Source organism: Hemibagrus wyckioides, linkage group LG06 (assembly GCF_019097595.1).
Source record: "Hemibagrus wyckioides isolate EC202008001 linkage group LG06, SWU_Hwy_1.0, whole genome shotgun sequence".
NCBI lineage: Eukaryota > Metazoa > Chordata > Actinopteri > Siluriformes > Bagridae > Hemibagrus > Hemibagrus wyckioides.
Genome location: NC_080715.1, coordinates 15,515,964 through 15,537,530, shown reverse-complemented (window position 1 = coordinate 15,537,530; position 21,567 = coordinate 15,515,964). Strand labels below are relative to the sequence as shown.

Below are 21,567 nucleotides of genomic sequence, written 5' to 3'. Positions count from 1 at the left end.
CCTGTATAGGGATTTTAGAGTTCATTATGAGTAATGTTAGTGCTGGGGTGATTCCAGCAAATCAATAAAGTGCCAAATAAATAAAACAACAAGGCAGATATGCTCCCATATGCAGAATCATTATTACACTTTAATCCTAATTGTGCAATAGCTCCACTTTGCTTGCTCAGTGAGGTGCCAGTAAGGAAGGATAGAGGGGGGAAGTCTCATGGAGCCGAAGCTGGTGCCCCTTCTTGGCATGTCCGTCTATAGAGCTGAACAGCCACAGACACACCGCTGTTTCTGTCTCGCATGACCATCGCTCCTGCTGTCTGTCCTTTACACTCCCTCAACTCCGTGCGCGTGCGGAGACGACATGGATTAACCACAATTTTTTTTTTTTTTTTTTTTTTTTTTTTTTTTACGAGTGCGATGGTAAGCTTTTTCGTTTTCTTCCCTCATCCCTAAACGTCAAAATAAAATGTAGGCATCGCATATAAGAGTAGGGCATTACTTGTTGGCATCCCTTTGTTGTCACTGTCAGACGCCGGGGTTGTTGCCACTGATCTTGATAATCTCTAAAAGAATCCGGATGAACCTCCGTGAGACCGCCGGCGATCAAACACGAGCACTTCAACACAAACCAGGCTTTCGCACGTGGGGTAAGTTTGTGCAGTTGTTGTTAAATGTTACCGTGCAACAAAATACGGTTGGATCATAACTTTATTAGAAGTCTGCGCTGTGTGTGTGTGTGTGTGTGTGTTAAGTCTTGCTTCTAGTTTTGATGCGGTTCGCGCGCGTTCCTCCGCTCGCTGTATCCCAGCAACCGTTTGGGAACGCGGGGCTCGTGAGAAAGCCGGTTAACTTTATAGGATCCTCAGGCTACGTTTCAAACCACATAACTATTGAGGGCTTACTAAATAATCATTAATACAACACAAATACAATAGCATACTGTTCCCTTATATTCAGAGCTGGGGGTGGGGGTGGGGGGGGCGGTTTATGAGAATTCACTTTACACGTGTTTATTGCAGGTAGCCTAAATAGAGTAAACACTCCCCCCCCAAAAAAATGCATTTACAACACTTTTAAACCAAGCCCTGAATATCAGTAATAAAATCTCACACGCACTTCATCCAGATGTAATGCAACTGTAACTCTTATCATACACAGCTGTACAGTACAATCCTATCATAATACTACATGGAAATCCATTTTCCCCTAATGAAAAGAAATAAGTTAGATAAATTTGTTAGTCAAGTGTTACATTCTCAGAAGAAGAAGAAGAAGAAGAAGAAGAAGAAGAAACAAGGCACAGTACTGCACTTTTTCTCTGGGGTGGTACCACCGAGGGGATATCCTTTGTACCTTTATGTAGCCTTGGCGTGGAGTGGTGGTATAGGTGAGCTCTACGCATGCGTGGTACAGGCTCGATTCCTAACGTCTTACCTGACAAGCACACCTGGGTTCAACACACGGAAGTAGGGTGTCGAGATTCCTGAATAAGTCGCGCTGTCTTTAGTTACGTGGCTATTTCCTTAGGGTCTGGGACGGCTGGAATTCTGTCTGGAATAAAACCAGATCTTTTTAAACGATTCCGGATGAACCTCAGAGAGAACGGATCAAACACGAACAGATAAATACAAACCAGGCTTTCGCACGTGGAGTATTTTTTTTTTTTTAATTCCCTTCTTTGTATAGTATTGTCTAACAAATACTGAAGTGATTTTGGTTGGACTTTATTAGAAGTTTCCCGTGTTGGAATTCTGCTTGGAATAAATCCTCACCTTTCTCAAGGAGTCTTGGATTATATGTTTTTACTGGCATACCCTATGTTATGGCAGTATAGTCTGGGTAAGATTATGATTTTCAGTGAAAGGCATCCTTGAATGTGTGGTCTATATAGGTGGCATTTTGACACTACTGAATCCTGCGGAATTGACATAGTAACATGTTGGCTGTCACTTCACATCATTCTACCCCATGTTTATAGGTTAAAGTGACAGAAATCATTTTGGACTGCTGACATCCAACCTCTCTTCATGGGAAACTAATGGCATATGTGTGCATATGTGTGTATATATATATATATATATATATATATATATATATATATATATATATATATATATATATATATATATATATATATAATGTATATGTTACCATGTTTCAGTTTGGTAGGATCAAAACCTCAGCAGTAATTTCCTGGAGAATGTATAAAAAGACATAAAAAACACGTTTCACTCATTGAGAATAATTTCCCCGTCATCCTTAAAAGATCTTAAATGTCTATGAAAATGTTTATTTTGGAAACCTTGAAAGCTTAGATGTTGAAACTGAGTAAAAAAATACCTCAACGTTTTTCCCATCCCAATCCTATACTCATAAGTATTTATAATTTACTCATAATTTCTGTTTAAACCGTTCTTTAAAATATAATTGTTTTATAACCATACCCATATATTCCCCTTGATATTGTGCATACAACTAATGTATATCCCTGACTCTTTTTTTTCGTCTTCTTCTTTCGCACGTTTAGGAGTCAGTGATGTTACTAACATCGTGTGTCAGGTGAATCATTGTCTGCAACGCTCCAGAAGGACACACACTCCACTATTCTTTCCCACCACAGAAGAATGACTTTGATCCGCAGACTGCTACGCAGGCGTTTGCACCCATGGAAGATTGCCATTGTGGCGTTAGTGTTTGTCACATTTTTGTTCCTGATGCAAAGAGAGGTGGTCAATCAGAGTCCACAGGAGGAGCCCTGGCTAAAAGGGATTGTAGAGAAACGGGACACCATGCTGGGCATGGTAATGGGGGCCGTGAATAACTTTAGGGATGCCATGCCAAAGATGCAGATCCGAGCCCCAGTCAGGCAGCAGGAGAGCAGGAGCAGTCAGCCCTGTCTGCCTGGTTACTACACAGCCTCAGAGCTGAGGCCTATGCTGGAAAGGCCCCCACAAAATCCCAATGCCCCAGGGGCCTCGGGGAAACCCTTCCATACGGAGAACCTTGGCCCAGCTGAGCAGAAGGAGAAGGAGAAAGGCGAGGAAAAACACTGCTTTAACCTGTATGCTAGTGATCGTATCTCACTCAGTCGAGACCTTGGCCCTGATACAAGGCCTCCAGAGTACGTATGCACTTTGTATTTGATTATGTAACAAAACTAGACCGACCCATAGTGTGATCCTGGCAATAAAATAAATGACATTAGACATTGCCTGCAATCATTAGTAAGGAGTATTTGTAGTAGCCTTTTGGATAAATATTATAAATCCAAATATAATCCAAACTCAACATTAACATTTTGTTTGCTAACTGGAAAACATAGTGCCATCTAGTGCTTTAGTTAAGAAATATATGGTATATGACCAAACTCCTGAAAACATGGACGAAAGGCCCACCAGTAAACAGAACTGATCAAGTCAATTCAAATATCTGTAATAACATTCATATTTCAATTTCTAGCACACACTGAAGCTTAATCCTAAACACACTATTTATATTTGGCTGCTGCTCTGAAAAACCACAGACTTTTTCCTGAGACATTGCTTCAGCATGTCTGCCTAGTTGAGGCGGCTGATTGAAGAGGGAAAGGGAAAAGAAGGAAGATGTTGAACTATGTCTGGCTAATTACACAAGTCTGCTCTTGTTCTTATTTGTTTGACTAGGCAATTGAGACTGTAAAAAGACCCATTTTATTGTTCTTTTCTGTTGTTAAGGATGTCGGTCATCCAGTGAACCACAGATATTTCATGGATGTATTCACCTTATGGTTGTACACCCTGTTTTATGGAAGTGGGGGGAATGGCATGCATCTGTCTTGCTCCATCTCTCCGAGCATCATTCCAACTATTTCACTCTATTTTTCTCTCTCTTTCCTTCAGATGCATAGAGCAGACATTTAGGCGCTGCCCATCCTTGCCGACCACGAGTGTGATCATCGTGTTCCACAACGAGGCGTGGAGCACGTTGCTGCGGACTGTCTACAGCGTGCTCCACACCTCTCCTGCCCTTCTTCTCAAAGAGATCATCCTTGTTGATGATGCCAGCATAGACGGTAATGACTTCTCAGCTTTTAGCACTGCAGTGTGTGTTTAACTGAACTAAAGTCAGTCAGTTGGCCCACTTTATAGCTCTCTAGGCAAATTGCTGAAGCAGTACAGTATGGCCTGGGTGGATCTTTGTACCGGTGACTCATAATGGGCTGTAGAGCAGACAGCATAGCGGTCTGTGATAGGGGTAACTGTTGAGAGGAGTCAGATACAATGTAATATAGACTTAAAGGGAAATTGTCCCACTGCTTCATTTATAGTTCCTAAAATGACCACCCAGTGACTTTTTATCTTTACCCTCATTTGCAAATATCCATTAGCGTCCTTCATCTCTATTTCCGGAAAGATTGTTCTAATTTCCTTCTCTCTCCATAATTCCCTCTTACAAAGTAATATACACTCCACTATGGAATGCAATCTGAAGCTATGTAAGCCAATCTACTCGGTTTCAATTAAGTGTTTCTATCCATCATACAGAAGGGCATATCGTTGCTTATGATATTAATTTCTTTTTATTAATGTTGAAAGCACCAAGCATGTGAGAACAAAACACCTTCTATAGATTGGCCTGAAATGGAAGCTATAACACTGTGGGTGTCTTGACACAGTGTAGTTTATAAGTTTATACTGGTGGGGGTGGTTTAGTGTGCCAGACACTGAACCAGAGAGTATCTTTGATGTGATCATTTTACCAACAAATGTAGCGGCATATGCCAAGTAGTAAGTTATTCGGCTGGGACAGAACGAGGAAAGATGCTTCTGAATACATCAATAAAGAGAAGTGATTCAGATCTACTGGCAGCCTGTCATGGCATTTAATTTTTTTCTGAATTATTAGCAGGCTATTTTTCTGCATACTTTACTCATTCTCTTTCTCTACTAGAGGTTAATTTTTGTCATAATAATTTTGTCCTTAGACCACACAGGCCTAGGGTAATTGAGGCCATTCTGGTGTAGTTCTATTTTTGGTGTCTCTGACACATATATCCCTACATAGTGTGTAGTGGTCTAATTGTGTTGAGCCATTATACTTTGATTGTTTTTTTAATGCATTCACTGCTGAGGCCTTCTTAAATCTACCATATGATTTTTCTGATGTTTTGCACTTTGATCTCAAAATCCGTGTTTTATTTCGAATCCACATTGTTGGCAAATCAGCAAAGAATGCCCACTGAGCACTTACTCATGGACATTGTTCTAGCTTTTCACATGGCAGAGGTTAGCCTCACTGTGTTCTCAGCAGTAACAAACCCATGTTGGTTGTCTCCCATACAGAACGGCTGAAGGAGGAGCTGGATGAATATCTCAAGCAACTGCACATTGTGCGTGTGGTGCGACAGCTCGAACGAAAAGGCCTCATCACTGCTCGACTGCTGGGAGCTTCGGTAGCCGTTGGAGACACCCTCACTTTCCTGGATGCTCACTGTAAGTCCAAAAATACTGAGTCATCATGAGATATCATACACCCCCCACACATTACCTTGCAGGGCAGTCACTGTAGAGCTTTTTCTCTAGCAAAGCACGCTTGATGGCAGTAATGATGGCCCTTGCTGGAAAGTGTGTGCCTCTGTGTCATGCTGGTTAAGCTCATAAAAATTGTTATTATTCAGTGTGGTTTCACACACTGTTTACATAGAGATTTTCCAACGCACCAGTGCCTTAGAAGCATGCAGCTCTACACTGTTGTTCTTGGCATGTTAGTTTGGTCCATACCCATACTTCTCCCCTGTCAAGTGCCTGAATCTTGAACATCCTTGAAACACTCAGTTCCGACATCTTTACAGTGGTAAAGGACTATGCTCTTAAATGCTCTTTTTTTGTGCAGGTGAATGTTTTCATGGCTGGCTGGAGCCTTTGCTGGCCCGGATAGCAGAGAACTACACGGCAGTGGTGAGTCCAGACATTACCACTATCGACCTGAACACGTTTGAGTTCATGAAGCCTTCTCCGTACGGGCAGAATCACAATCGGGGCAACTTTGACTGGGCCCTGTCCTTCGGCTGGGAGAGTTTGCCTGATCATGAAAAAAAGCGGCGCAAAGATGAGACCTACCCCATCAAGTAAGACACAGTACACAGATTAAACAGATAAAACATTAGAGATCAACTGAAGGACAACTTTGTAAAGAACTGTGCTTCAGTTCTATTTGCTTAGATTTACATACAAATCTGCTAATGTATGTTTTATTATGAAATTAATGTTTTTTTTCTGTACTGTACAGAACACCAGCATTCGCTGGAGGACTTTTCTCTATCTCTAGAGATTATTTCTATCACATTGGGAGCTATGATGAGGAGATGGAGATCTGGGGAGGAGAGAATATTGAAATGTCCTTCAGGGTAAGAAATATAATGTATATGTGCACTTAATATATCTCATTAAAATATTTGATATAAATATATAGATGTTTCACTTGGGTATCGTGTGCAAAAAGACAAATGAAGACAGAGCTATAGTGAGTCATGGTCTTTTGTCCTCATTAAGAAATGACTCAAAGGATAACAATTCAATGTTCTGGACAAGGTTGCCAGGTCACAGCAAAAACTCCAGCCAAACTATTTTTTAAAAAACCCACACAACAAGACCTGGAATTATCCCAAAAATCTCAGCCAATGGAAAATGGAGCTTTTTGTGTTTTTCTCTGTCTAGTTCTTCTTGGTGCACACGTACTTCTGTTTTGCAGAGGCCTTATCTGCAATGTGTTCATCACTGCCTGACCATTAGTTTGGACCATTGCATTGTCCTTTAAAATGACTCGTTCCTTTTGTTTAGATTTAAGTGTAGATTTAATTCCAGTTATTTGCTTTAAAACAAAATCTTGGCAGCTGCAGACTATTATTTAAATTAGCCAAAAAGGCACATGTGGACTTGCTTTTTCCAATCACTTGTTCCAAAACTATTCCAATTTGGCATTAAAACCGTGACCCTGGCAACCCTGCTTTCGATCATTTTTAGGATTCTGTTAAAATATCAACTTATATACTTTATTTTAAAGATATTCATTAGCTTTTCAGAATGCCCACAAAACTGATTTTTATTTTTTTATTTTTACAAAGTTCAACTGTGAAATTCACAGTAGTATATGGAATAATCCATATATCTTCCTTTCTTGTTTCCATGCCTGCAGGTGTGGCAGTGTGGAGGTCAGCTGGAAATCATCCCCTGCTCCATTGTGGGCCATGTGTTCCGCACCAAAAGCCCTCACACTTTCCCCAAAGGCACTCAAGTAATTGCCCGTAATCAGGTGAGGCTGGCTGAAGTCTGGATGGATGACTACAAGGAGATCTTCTACCGCAGGAACCAGCAGGCGGCGCAGATGTCTAAAGAGGTAATGCAAGGTTTTTATGCATTTCGTTCTGATCCCAGCTGCCTGGCACAGTAGTACAGAGTTACCTTTCACTTCCAGAAGCAGTGACTTCTCTTTTTTTCCTTTCTTCACAGTCTCCAACTGAGATTTCATTAATGTCCAGGTTGAGAGATGGATGAATGTGCTTTGTGACAAGGGTGTACTGATAGATTTAATGTTTCACAGACAATGTTGGCAGCAGAGCATTAATAGGCTTGCTTATACAGTATAGGTCATATGTATAGGATTTACATAGCCTCTCTGGTTGAGACTGTCAAGAACGGGTTTGTGTAACCTGACACTTAACTCATGCTGGCCAAGTTAAGTATGTGTGGATTTAATATTTTCCAGACATAGATTAAGACAAATCCAAGACACTGAAAAAGGCTTTCAATAAAGTACCGTGAACATAATTCAATTAAATAAAATCTAGGATTAATCACGTGTCTAGAAGATGGTCATAATGTCTGAGCTGGATAACGTGAACAGTGTAGGAACAAAGCAAGTCATTCTTAGACTTGCTTTTGTTATCCTTTGTTTTTCTGCAGGTCAGATTTCTCATCTTCACATTTATACCAAGTTTTGAATTGAAAGAGGGTAAAGGCTCTGCTTGTCTTAATGGAGCTTTTCCACATGTGTCTAGACTGTCTATGAACAGATAGAGGGTCTCCTATAATGTGTATTGGATCATACTTAACACCATACTGTTGTGGTTGCACAGCAAGGCCTCTTTGGAATGATGAATGTCCTCTACATATCCAAGAACGTTCCACTGCGAGTTTATTCAATTTTTAGGTAGTCATGGCTCAGATGGGTACAGCATAAAGACAATACTAGATGTACTCCTGATATTCATCATTTTCAATGCCTAGATGGTTGTGCTGTCATATTATAAAGATTTGTGGCCACATATTCGCTGTGGGAAAAAAATTGCTTGGTCATTTTGCAGTGTTGAGTTGGTTTTTAAAGGCATCTTGCCAGACTCTCAACTTGAATCCAAGACTTGCTGCTCTTTCATGGCCCAAACCACTGAAAACCATCACCAGACTTTCAACATGCAGCCAAGACCTGCTGGTAGTCTAAACCCAAGGGGAAAAGACTGCCTAAAACCAGTTCCTATACAGCCTGGGGGCAACAGAATGGATGGTCTCCTCCTGATTCACAAGCTGCTTTAGAAATCAACTCTTCCTTTCCCCTTTATTCACATGTATTAATGGAAGTGGGTCTGTTTCCACAGAGAACGTTTGGAGACGTCTCCAAGCGCTTGGAACTCCGTGAGAGGCTACAATGTAAGAGCTTCTCCTGGTATTTAAAGAACGTCTACCCTGAGGTCTTCATGCCTGATCTCAACCCATTGCAGTTTGGCGCGGTGAGTGTGTTCGTGTGTGTGCATGTGTACACAGTGGCAGGTCTAATTTTCACTCATTATTTCCATTTATTACCTACTTCTCTTTCTCTCTCTCTCTTTCTCTCTCTCTCTCTTTCTTTCTCGTTCTCTCTCTCTTATTCTTGTTCCTCTCCCTAACACCCCCACCCCCCGGCTCTCCTTATTCTTCCTTCAGTTTTTTTCTCTCTCTTTGTCTTTCCCCTCGTTCCAGTACTCCAGACCACAGAATGTTGTGTCTGGCCACTGTGGTTTCCCGCATTGCATCTCTCCCTGCAGAGGGTCTTGGAGAAAGCTCGGTTCCATGTTTTAACAGCTTGGATCTTACTGCCCTGATGGCCTTCTCCAATTTATTTTTTCATCAAACCCTTGCCTCTATCTATCCCATCTCACTGTATTTTAGTTTCTGACTGTGTGCACACTTTCTCCCCAGATAAAGAATACAGGGAAGGACATGTGTCTGGATGTGGGAGAGAACAACGAGGGAGGCAAACCGCTCATTATGTACCCATGCCATGGCCTGGGAGGCAACCAGGTACCACCATTTATTACCAGCTGATAGTTCTTTCTAATGATTAGCATCTCTATTTTTTGGAGTCATTATTTTAAATGAAAAATGTAAATTAGTCCCTGTTTTTTAACCTATACATTTAAAATATGAAATAAACAACCCTTTCAAGTAGCTTTTGTGCTAAAGTATTGCTTCCCTCTTCCCCTCCAATCATACCTATTTTAGTATTTTGAGTATTCAACGCACCATGAAATACGACACAACATTCAGAAGGAGCTTTGTCTGCATGCAACTGATGGGATAGTGAAACTCCAGGATTGTCAGTATAAAGGCCACAACTCCTTCACTGGACCTGAACAGAAATGGGAGCTGCAGGAGGTAATGAAACTTTAAGAGCTGCCACATTTTTACACTGTTTACTAATCCTTCTCCCCTGTGGTTAGTCATGCTGTTTGATCTGTTTGATCATAAGCAGCACTCTAATGAGTTCTGAATGGCCTAAAGCACTGTAGTATAGTTCTCTATACAGCCCTTCTTGGTCGGAAAAAGTGTAATAATCTGTTGAATTTAATAACATGTCAGGACATGGTTGTCTGAGGTAGCAGAGAAGTGAACAATAAAGATATATCCCTCGCTTACTGATGTACCCCGAGTCTAACACACAAACCGATCAGTGTTTTTTGTGTATCTTTGCTGTTTTTAGAGACTGCGAGATGTTTTATTTTTTTTTTTCCCCTTGTATTTCTGGCTATAATTTTCTTGGTGTTTGCTTATATTGGATAGCAGTGATATGTTGTCAATCGCCTCTCTGTGTGCTCCTCTTTGGCTCTGTAGAATCAGCTGTTTTATAACCGCAGGCGGAAGCTGTGCCTGAGCGCTCGCTATGAAAACCCCTCCATGGTCCCCTGCAACTCAGCGGACAGATTCCAGCTTTGGGCTTTCACCTGAGAGGACAAGCCAATTAAAATACACGCTATTGTTACTGAACTTCTGAACAAGAGAATTTTAATTTATTTTTATATGTGAAATTACTGCTGCTGGAAAGATTTGAATATCATTAAGTGGTATGCATAGAATACATGTATAGAAAATACAAAAAAAAACAAAGCAACGAGGCACCTTCAGGAAGTATGCTGATGTTGTACAGTAAAGCTCCAAGTGAAGACTTCTGAACGATTAATATGTTTCTCAAACATTTTTTCTTTCTTTATTGAAAGGGCTGTTACCACTGTCTCACAGAAAAGGATTTTAACAAAAATAGAGGCTTTCAATATTTTTTGTGCTTCTAATCTGAAGTTGGTTTAACCTGCACATTTTAATGCACCAAAGAGTATTTGTAAGCCCAGTTTCACTAAGTGCAATTCCTCTTATTTGCACTATAAATCACCCCTTTTCTTCCTAATGTGTTAATCCTGAATGGTCTTGATAAATGAGATCTTGAACAGGATGAGCTATTTAACTGCCATGCACTGATTTATTTCCTCCACTTAAAGCCTTTTATCAGACTTGATAAAAAAATGAACTGACTGGCAGACAAGTAGCATTAAAAGGGGTGGTCTGTATTTATTGAAGGAGTCTGTCATTGGATTGAAATCCCCCACGAAACTGTTCAATGGATTGTGAACAAACCCAGTGTTTCTGCTTGTAATTTTCAATTACTTGTAAATTCTTTGCACACTATTTCCGACTTTGGCCACTTGACTCAGCAGTCCATGCATCGTTGCAATTTTTTCCCCTTTCACTCACCAGGTCAGTGTTTGAGTTAGTGAAGGTTTTTATTCACAAATGTTTAAATAATATTTTGTAAAGTAATATTGTGGACAAAGGGATGGTATAAAAAAAAAAAAGTACTGTAACCTAATGATACAATAAAATATCAATGAGCAAGGGCGATGTATGCTTTTAAAATAAACATTCCAAAAACTTTTTATGATCTTGAACGGTCTGGCTGGTGTTTGTCTCTGTTCTGGGCTGGTTGGGAATTTTTTTTATTTTTGTTTAAACATGGACATATTAACTGGAACTAATCTGACACAAAAGAGTAATGTATTTTAGCTATCCGTACATTGTTGAAGAGAGTCATCGCTGAAGGAATCAATGTACTTATCGAAAGGCTTGGTGAGAAACGCGATAGAAGACAAACTGGAAGTGTTATGAGTGAAAGAGTCAGTGAATGAGTATACACATGCGAATGTTTGCAACTTAACAAACTTGAAATTCTTGTCTGAGTTATTTATACTCTTGACTGACTCGAGCATTATATTATATAACTGAAAACATTTTGAGCCCATTTAGGATTATTCAGTTGTTTAAACATTCATGGTCTGGGCATTTCCACAGATTTCTGCCACATGAAAATTCACAATGTGTCCCGTCCAATCTGCTGAACTTGCAAACGTTTTAGTTCAGGTCCTTTTTCCTAGGGTTCCTGGGTTCAATTATTACCAGTTCAATTATTTGCCCTGCAGTAATACTTCTGCTCTTCGATATGTTTTTATACGTCTCATACTTAGAAATCGAGACGTCTCAGAACTATACTGACCCCTACAAAGGATTTTTGCACTGGACAACACAAGGCAAGATACTGTGAGGGAGTCACATAGTAATTTCTCATATACCCAACCCACACCCTTTTTGTGCATAGTCCTCATAGTTTTGCATAGAAGGTGACTGTTTAAAATGGCAAATAATGCATTCTAAACCCCACCCAAAAGCAAAATGTAAACCAAAAACATTTCCAGTACGTCACTGAATGACGCACTAATCAGACCCAGTTTCAAGAGCTATATTCCATGATAAAGTGCATTCCACAACACACTGTGATCACTGATTAAAGAGTAGGCCATATTTAATATCAGCAATTTTTTAGTCCCAAGCTGGCATCCAAAGCCGGATAAGACAGAAGAGGAAAAAAAAAGATATACACTAATGACATAATATTGCGAAATGAAAGCACAATCAGTTAATGACGACCTTAATGAATGCGTACACCAAAAATCTTTTGCCATTCACGGCTATAAGTTACACACTAACCAAGGTCAGGGGCGATTCTAAAGTCTAGTAAGAATGTATGATATGAGGAACAATGAGGAAATTAATATCATATTCACAAAATGACACTGGTGTGTGTGTGTGTGTGTGTGTGTGTGTGTGTGTACTGCACATTGCATCTCTTTCCATTACGAAATCCACAAAGAAAGCTGACACCAAATTTTCAAATTACTGCGTGAAAGAAATCAATTCATCAGAAACCGCTGCTCCAAACCAAAACATTGTGAACGTGGTTTAACAACTCTTGCAGAATCTAGAGAACTACTGGGAAATAAAACACACTTTACACACTTTGCTTTTTGTTTTTTTGTTACTGAATAGACTGAAGTTGGACAGAATGAGATAACTCTCTGATAAACCCTGTGATAATTGTGGCTGAGTTTGTCTCCATGTTAAAACTTTGTTAGCAATCTGAGTGTGTAAAAGTCCAGCTCATCCTACCTGATTTATTTATTTGTTTGTTTATTTATATTTTATTTGATTATTATTATTTTTTAAATGCAATGTGTAAATGTGTTTGTTTTACCTTTCTGCAGGTTGCTTAGCAGTGCTGCGCCGCTAAACACAGCATTACAAATTAAAAAGTGTGTGTTCCTACAACCATTCTGATCTAGAACTAAGCAGCATTAAAATATATACCTTTTCAGTATGACAAAATACATTTAGCTGTACGATAAATGAAAGCCCATTTTGTTCTATCAAATAAGCCATTAAGATAAACACATGCACCTACTGATATTACTGCTCAGGCTTTTGACTGGCAGAAGGCCTTCATTGTTGTGTAGGTAGTACTGATGAGCAGTAGAGGGCGCAGTCTGAATTCCTATTAGAATTTTTTGTTCATGGCAGGTCCGGCAGTGATGCTAGACAAATAAAACTCCAGTTTCTGACATGTCTAAGTTTGTAGGTTAAATCTGCATAATGGAATGATGAGACTTTATTAAAAATATGAAAGACACCATAAAATGAATAGACTAAAGCAAATTATATATATATATATATATATATATATATACTGTATATATGTGTGTGTTTACTACATGGGTTTGTAATAGAATAGGGAATATTGCCCTGGGCTAGTAATTGAGCAATCCATAAACCTATATAGACTATTTTATTCTTTATGAATGAGAAACTGTATAACACAAAATTTATGTAGATAAACAATCTGTTGAAATCACACCCTGATTTAAATTTCTTATTCATTTTTATTCTGAAGCTTGGTTTTATGTATCCATAAATTACCATCTTATCACTGCCTTCTAGCTACACTTAATAATTCGTTTATCAGGCGCACTATGTGGATATACACTTACTAAGTGTAATCTGTTTGTTGCTGTGTCAGCACTTTCTACTCTGTTCATCAGCCATTCTATAAAATTAGTCTATTCTGTAGAATTAATGTTGATCAGACATTGGCGATGGGCCATTCGAGTCCAAAAGTCCGAGACCAATTATAACAATGCTTCTATTTTGCATTCTTTTATAATTTAATACAATAATTTTCATTACAAATTATATTTTTTTACAACAGTATAAGTGAAAAGTAGGCTCTTTTCTATGAGTTTCTTGGTATTTGGTATGACCCTTTTCTGTTTTTCTTCTTTAATGTACTTGAACACATGCTCCAGGAGAAGACTCATGGGCATCTCATTTAAATAGAGACTGAAAAATAGTGCAGAATCTTGATTATTAAATTTCCTTTTTTTAAATACTAACATTTTCTGCTTATTTCCACTTAGAAAAAATCTCAAATATTCAACGTGCTCTCAGAGCTTTTGGATCCCACTGAAGACTTTGTAATAGTGAGTCTGTCCAAGGCTCCAGGCTAGTACTGTATGTATTAGTATTGGTATGTGATATGCTTATGATCAATTTTCAGTGTGCTTAAAATAAAAATATGGGACACATAATCTAATATGCAATTTAGAAATGGGACTGACTATATACTGTGGAGGACATATCAGAGCTGGGTGAAGGGCAACTGCCATGCCCATGATGCAGGAACATCATCAGACACTGATGCAGGTAGACCAGTGAATACATTCTGAACAATTTCATCTGTATGTGGCTCCCATCGATGCTGTGAGTCATATGATGAAGCTGGAACACAGGAAGGTGCCTTTTCCAATCTCATCCAGCTGATCCGCAGAGGCGAAATGATACATATTAATATAGTCTATGTGCCTATCTATCTATCTATCTATCTATCTATCTATTATATAATATATGAATAATATTAATATTATTCGTCATATTTAATATTGTTAGTTGGTCAGAACAGATTGGCGAAAATGTAAAAGCATAGCGCAAAGTGGTTATGTCGCATTTTGTATCGAACCCAAGTGTTTTACATTACTATTATATGAGCTTATTATGATTTAGAATAAGAATATTTTACACTGGTTTAACAAGAGATGGAGGTGGGTGTGTAGAGATTGCACATTATAGAATCATTCACAGAATCAAGTTTGTTTTTCAGACAAAAAGACACTAGCCACTTTCATTTGATGCTCATTTTAGGACAAAATCAGTCCTCAAAATAAGTGTAGGTAAATTGAAATAAAGCTTCCTTTAATTTGGAACATGCTGTGCCAGCTTAATGCCTAATATAGAAATAATTAGCTATTGTACTGGATTACGGTATTTAAATTCCGATTTAAACTTCTCTTCATTGCCTCATTGCTTCGTGTTTGGCTTTAACTACTGAAGAAATGACATTCTTGATTAAAGAAAAATGAAGAATATGCTCAAAAAGGAATTGACGCAAGGTCATTCAGAAGTAGCTGTGCACATAAATGAATTAAACTGAGAATCACAAACTACCAAAGGGTAATAATAATTAATAACGGCACACTACAAGGAATAGTATGTATTAAACAAATCGATTCTGCTGATCTGGTTCTATTAAATCACAACACATGATGGACACCATTAGCAAACAAATGTTTTATTCAGCACATACCATTTCAGGAAATCACAATAAATACACGTTTCAATAGATCATTCGGAATAAATACTGCAAACAGAGTGTGGTGGCGATGCTGGATGTGCTGCCTTCTGCTACAGCAAGACCAAGACATCGCTTCATATGATGAACAGAGAATGAGGTCAAATACAAGCACTGTCCATTAAGTCAAGAGGTTAAAAAAAATATTAAAAAATGCTAAAAAACACAAAGTATGGAAACAATGGGACATGAATATCAAAGGCAAGCCCAGACTATAAGGACATAGTCCGGGTGGTGACAAGATTTCCCATTTTACTTTCGAGAAGGTATGAAATTAAAAGAAATAAAAGAAAGAAAGAAAGAAAGAAAGGCATTTACTTTGTGTTAAGTTACACCAAAGGCAATGTTCCAGTTTACCTTTCAAACTATTCTTGTTTTTGTTTTTTTTATCTGTATGAAAATCTTTCTTATTTGTTCAATGATTTCGTCTAAAATTTTGTTTGAGAAATTAATTCATGGCATATACATCTGCTCTAAAATGCTGGCTGTAGCGAGCCCTGTAGTTCGTCTATACACTGGCAAAATGACTGCAGGAATATGATTGTCCTCTTTTCTGCTTCTTGAAAAAACAACTATCCGCTTCAAAAATAGCTTACATTTCGTCGAAACACTATTGAGGAATATGTAACACTATCGGAATTGTGCGTGTAATACAATTTCACAAAGTCACAAATTAGCAGAATCGTGAGATCTGGCAATGAAGGACTGACCTCCAGAAATGACCGTCGTTGTTCTCCTGTTACACTATTGCACTCGACTGACTAATCAATCTTTAAAAATAATTTGTTCTATTTATAAATGTATAATTTGTTCATTGTAGAATTCATATCATAATTTGATGCCCGGAGAAGTCAATTCAGTAGCGCAGATTCGTAATGCCTCTTTAGCAAATCATCTTAAATATGATATAGATTTTTTTAAGATACAGTACTAAGTAACGCATTAAATTGGGGGGAAAAAAAACGTACGCTGAAATACAAGCCTTGCGAAATCAGACCTATTTAATCACTAGATTTCTGATTCTCCACATTATGATTAGTTTAACTTAATAAACTTTCTACTGTTTCAGAAAAAGGCTTTTATTTCCTTCCTTTTCTTCTATATACTTTTATTTTTCTTACACATAACTTCATTTCAAAAGATATGCAATGCAATGCCTCAGAACAAATTAATTTGATGCTTTTCAAAGTGCATTTTGATCAGATGTCCCTGTATAATCCCAAAGATATTAGTTGGAAATGTTAAAAAAATGAAGAACTCTTTCATTCTCTCACCACCAGATCGGTGTAATGAGGATTAAAATAATGGTCCAGTAAGAGATAGTTCACCTTATCAGTGCTCTGCTAAAGACTATTTGCCATTTTGCACGGCATCAGCCTCTGGAAAAGTGCATTGTCTCCATGAAGTGTATTATATTCACAACTTAAATCATCTGATTTGGTATTGCAAAAACAGCAAACATTTTAAGATCAGGCTTCATGCTTTTACAAATGCTTTAAAAGCATGATATACGTATGTAACAACGAGAACTTAACCTTTTTTTTTCTTCTTTTTTTTTACAGTACATCAATGCAATCAATACAAAAACCATATATTGCCAACAAAAGCTACAAAAGAACATGCGCTTTTATCAAAATGATTAAGTATACACATTTTCTTTAATATATTAATGAACGGCAACAAATTTTTTTTGCACCACTGACACATAGACATAGAAAAGTTCTATCCACAATATCTGCTCAAAACTAGAACTTTGACTTTTGAAATACCAGATAACATTGCACAGGCCTAAAGCTTACAGTTTATATGATCTCAGTTTGCACTTAGAATTATGGATTTTTTTTTTCTGGCTCATTGAAAAATACATGATTATGAATATCATACATGTCACTGTCTTCAAACTAACTATGTCAAGTGTAGAAACAAGGACCATTATTTCAGTCTTTGTGGTATTTGGATCAAACACTTGATAGCTTACCATTTGTGTCTCCTCCTTGATGTTTAATGTATGTATCTAAACAGGGGTGGGCTCAGGGAAAGGCTCCAGTATTGGGGGTCCTTTGGTGGCGTCTGCTAAAGAAGTAACCTCAGAAAGGCTATGAGATACCTCCTTTGGCTGCTCTACCACAAAACAGTTCCCGTTAGTCGTGTATCCCTCTTCTGTGTTATTGTTCAGATAGTTTTGATACTCCATCTGACTCAGCTCTCCTGACTGGCTGTGGTAGGTCCCTTTTGATTGCATGCTTTTGTCCTGTTCTGGTTCACAGCAGCCAATTGTGGCTGAAGATCCATTAGTGAGAGTGAAATGATGATTGGCATATTGTTCCTCAGGTGGCTGTGAATAGTCAGTGTAATGCTCAGTGGTCATGTTAAAGGCTCCTGGTGCCATCACTCCATTAGTGTTGTTCACTCTTTCTTGATATGAGCTTGAATCTCCTCCATAGCTCTCACTAGCTTGGTTAGCAGCTGCTAAAAGTGATGCAGAGCTGGCATTCTCCATTTGATAGTATTCAGCTGAGGAATTGATAAAATAAGCGTTGCCGTTGGTTTGGTTCTCCTGTGTGACCGTGTTCTCCGAATAGCACATCACAGAGGATGGAGAGACCACCTCGCTGTGTGACAAAGGAGCGATGGTCAGGCCGTCCTCAAACTCCTCTGCCTTGTCTTCGTCATCGTCGACATCGTCTTCCTCCTCCTCTGAGTCACTGTTTGCCAGGCTCTGTGTGCTCGAGTCCGACAGGCTACACAAACTGCTGCTCTCATCTTCATCGTCTTCATTTTCATCTTCATCCTCATCTTCGTCTTCTTCCTCCTCCTCCTCGTCCTCTTCATCCTCTTCCTCTTCCAAGGCCTCATCCATATCATCCACAGCTTGCAGGTGCATGATGGTGCTCTGCTGGACGGGATCAGGGACAGAATATTCTAAAGCATGTTGGCCTGATGTCAGTGGGCTGCAGTGGCCATTGGTGTCACTGTGGTAACCATTGCCATTAGGGGCGGCAACAGAGGCAGGACCAGGGGCTGAGCTCTGCTGCTGCTCCCTGCTCTTCTCCAGCTCCAGTTTCATGATGGTGTGCAGGAAGTGTGTGCGCACACGGATGGGGTTGAACTCAATCCGGCCGGCCGCGTTACTACAGCCTTCTTTAGTGCAGCCACACGGGAACGACATGCGGTCCACCTGCACGAAAACAACACAACCAAGCCTTAAGATTGAACTGAAACTTCACATGAAACCTCATCAGATCGGCCAAAGTAAAAGCATGAGATGTTTTAACATAAATTATCTCAATTTATCAGCTCAATCTGTGTCAGCTATTTCATGCTTGATGCCTTAATTTGGCTAAATCTCAAATAAAGATGATCTTGAACACATCTTAATTTGTTTTAACTTAATCAGCCTGCCATTTAGTAATGTGTTTGACTTGTCTTTTCTGTAAAGTGACAATAAACTACATCTACTACTAAAGAACTGTGTGAAAGAATGTGTGTTCTATGCTGCTCCAAAGAGTTTGCAGCATTCTTCAAAATGCTACATAGTTCTTGCTAACTACCTACAATTTATGAAACCTCTCTTACCTGAAGACCATGTTTAAGCAGCTTTGGGGGCTTTATAATTATCCAGCTGAGGAAGAGGAAGCCTTATATAGTTATTCTTGGAACTTTTTCTATACTAGATGGGGTTTTGTAGAGATTTATGTAGAATTTTATGTCCCCCAGAGAGACAAAAGAATAAATCCTTTAAAATTCTAGATGGTATCTTTTTCTAGCAGTGTGCATGTGTTTGTGCTGGACATCTTTTCTGATTTATTATATACAGACAGGTTTACCTGGCACTTGATGCCTGCCAGGCTGCAGGTGCAAGTCTCTGGGTCACAGAAAAGTCTGCAGTCACAGCCGCAGTCCTCACGTGAGACTCGGATGGCCCTCAGCTCATGCTTCTCTTCCACGTCGATCTTCTTGACCCCAGATGAACGAAGCAGGGCCCGGCGCTTCTTGGTGGTCAGCGGTTGGAGAAAGAAGTATTCATCCACCTCTGTGTTGTCCAGGTCCAGGTCATCATCCGAGATATCATCCACCGTGAGAGCATTGGCCTCTTCTGACTCGACAGAACCATTTTTAGTAAGCTGGAAACAGAAAAGCAGTTCAGTTAAGTTACTGCAAATATATATTTGTTGTAGCTCACTGGCTCCTATAAAAGTCATCCTCCAGAGCGTATTTACTAATGGAGTCTATTTCCTACCCTGAGTTTGATGGAGTTGAGTTTTTCCTCTTTCAGGTGGTCTCTCAGCATGTCCCTGTGTATGCGCTCCTGTTCCTTGGCAAACTCGCCGAGTGTGTACTGCCGTACAGAGCTGTGCCGGCTCGACATGCCCAAGGTGCTGCCTCCCTGACTGGGCACGCTGGTAAAGCCTTGCCGCCGGCTGAAATAATACACTGTCACCTTCTCGAAATGCACCCTCTGAGTTCTCATCCGCTTCTCTCGCTTCAGGATGGAGGAGGCTGGAGGATAAAAAGAATGAAATATTCACATTAAATACAAGAAAACTAAAGACTGGACAGATTAAAAATGAATGAATGAATGAACGTAGTGATATTGAGAAATATCAATTTTTACCATTTTATTCTCTTTTAAACAATTGAAAACAAATTTTGTAATATTTATGGACATTAATAATTATACTGCATATTATTAATATCAGTCTTTAGACACCAAAAGACACCCATTGTCTTAGATTCATATTTCTTCTATTTATCTAATACAATGGGATTTATATACCGTGATCTTTTCCATGTAAAGCAGTGCAGGAGGTTTACGTGTGCTCTTAACAGTTCAACTGCAGCTTTTAGGGGACTGCTTTTCCTCATACAGCGTTTTGCCTTATTTGAATTACCTCATAAAATAAATCTCATAAATTATAACAGCCTTCTACACCTGAGAATCATCACAGCTTGTTTAAGTGCAGCCCTATGGTGACCTCCGCTGGGTCCTTTAAGAATGTGCAGGTCTGTGATTCCCATTGGGTTACAATGTTAAAATCCAGAGGAATTGCAATCAGGGTAAATATATACAGAATAAAAGTCTCACATATTGGTTTTAATGTCCACGGATTTCCCCACTGCCCCTCCTTGAATCCCCCTCATGTCCAACACACAGCGGACAAATAGAAACCATCTGTTTCTGCAGCACCACCGCCCACAAGCACCAGCACAATATATTTCATTACAGGCATAAGCATGCTACATTCTCATGGCATGGGAAAGCAAAAACTTCAGCATTTGTGTGAAGCAGAAACACGGTGTAAAGTATTTTAAAGAATAATTTATATTTTCGCAAATGTATGAATGTAATAAACGAGAAAATGACAGTCAGGTAAGGTATGTGATTAGATCATTTACCTTCTATTCATGTCATGATTCTTTGGATCTTCAAGCTTCATTTACCATAAATGCTGATTGAAATGTGTTTGTATTTATGGCTACACGTGATTAGTGTGATTATTAAGGATATAAGATCTGTTACAGTATGGTTTCTTTTCGATGGATGCTAAAAAATGAAACAGGTTTCGAAAAAAAAATCAGCCAGGTTTTCCCAGTAGTTGGAATCATAAATTTCTGATAACTTCAAAGAAATATAATCTCATGTTCTCAGAGTAACTGACAGCAGGATGAAGCATTAAACAGCACTGAGGTGTGATGGAGCTCTTAAAATTAAATGCCTCTCCAGATGGTGGGAAGAGGAGTCCAGGATGTGAGACGCATGAATGATTGACAGGCCAGAAGCAAAGGTCTTCTGCTATTTTTATTTTATTTTTTTAAAATCATGTTTAACATGTGCTGTACTCACAAGGAAATATTTAAGATGTGAGTAATCTATATTATTTTTATGCTCTCTTCCTGGAAGATAGATAAATGCATAGTTGAGAGATTGTTTGTTTTCATGAAGTGGCTCCATACAGAACCTTGAAGGTCTCTTCAAAGGACTCTTTACAATGTCAATTTTCTAAGAGTGTATAGAAATTGAGATCCATCCATCCACTACACCACATATCATACTGAGTCACAGGGAACCTGGAGCCTATCCCTGAAGACTCAGAGCACAAGGCAGGGTACACCGTGGACAGTATGCCTGTCTACCACAGGGTACAATCCCAAAAACATCCATTCACACACTACAATTTAGAGATGCTAATCAGCCTACAACACATGTCTTTGGGCTGGAGAAAA

The 21,567-nt window shown here is 39.0% G+C and overlaps 2 protein-coding genes across 5 annotated transcripts in view; one reads left to right on the top strand and one right to left on the bottom strand.

Annotated features, from left to right (window-relative positions):
• Positions 1-428: 428 nt before the first annotated feature.
• On the top strand, positions 429-11,200 carry galnt3 (UDP-N-acetyl-alpha-D-galactosamine:polypeptide N-acetylgalactosaminyltransferase 3 (GalNAc-T3)). Of its 2 annotated transcripts, none has more exons than XM_058392683.1 (11): positions 429-641; positions 2,522-3,115; positions 3,873-4,045; positions 5,316-5,465; positions 5,866-6,100; positions 6,262-6,379; positions 7,168-7,368; positions 8,624-8,755; positions 9,204-9,305; positions 9,507-9,659; positions 10,116-11,200. In XM_058392683.1, exons 2-11 carry the CDS (start codon positions 2,619-2,621, stop codon positions 10,227-10,229), a joined length of 1,875 nt encoding a protein of 624 aa, XP_058248666.1. In that variant the 5' UTR covers positions 429-641; positions 2,522-2,618; the 3' UTR covers positions 10,230-11,200. The 2 variants fall into 2 exon arrangements, with proteins under 2 accessions (XP_058248666.1, XP_058248665.1); XM_058392682.1 differs by lacking the exon at positions 429-641 and adding an exon at positions 1,425-1,833.
• A 4,066-nt stretch (positions 11,201-15,266) lies between these two features.
• csrnp3 (cysteine-serine-rich nuclear protein 3) overlaps positions 15,267-21,567 on the bottom strand; it is a 28,716-nt gene continuing 22,415 nt past the window's right edge. For all 3 annotated transcript variants that reach the window (XM_058393587.1, XM_058393586.1, XM_058393588.1), the window contains 3 exons: positions 19,583-19,842; positions 19,170-19,466; positions 15,267-18,520 (listed from right to left, as the gene is read on the bottom strand). In XM_058393587.1, coding sequence (XP_058249570.1) covers positions 17,357-18,520; positions 19,170-19,466; positions 19,583-19,842 — 1,721 coding nt within the window. In that variant the 3' untranslated portion in view covers positions 15,267-17,356. The remainder of the gene's footprint in view (positions 18,521-19,169; positions 19,467-19,582; positions 19,843-21,567) is intronic.

Bases quoted from the DNA above. Each gene is read 5' to 3' on its own strand.
- galnt3 (XM_058392683.1), top strand. From the start codon at position 2,619: ATGACTTTGATCCGCAGACTGCTACGCAGGCGTTTGCACCCATGGAAG. The intron at 4,046-5,315 runs GTAATGACTTCT...TCTCCCATACAG, and splicing joins TGATGATGCCAGCATAGACG to AACGGCTGAAGGAGGAGCTG. The intron at 5,466-5,865 runs GTAAGTCCAAAA...TTTTTTGTGCAG, and splicing joins CACTTTCCTGGATGCTCACT to GTGAATGTTTTCATGGCTGG.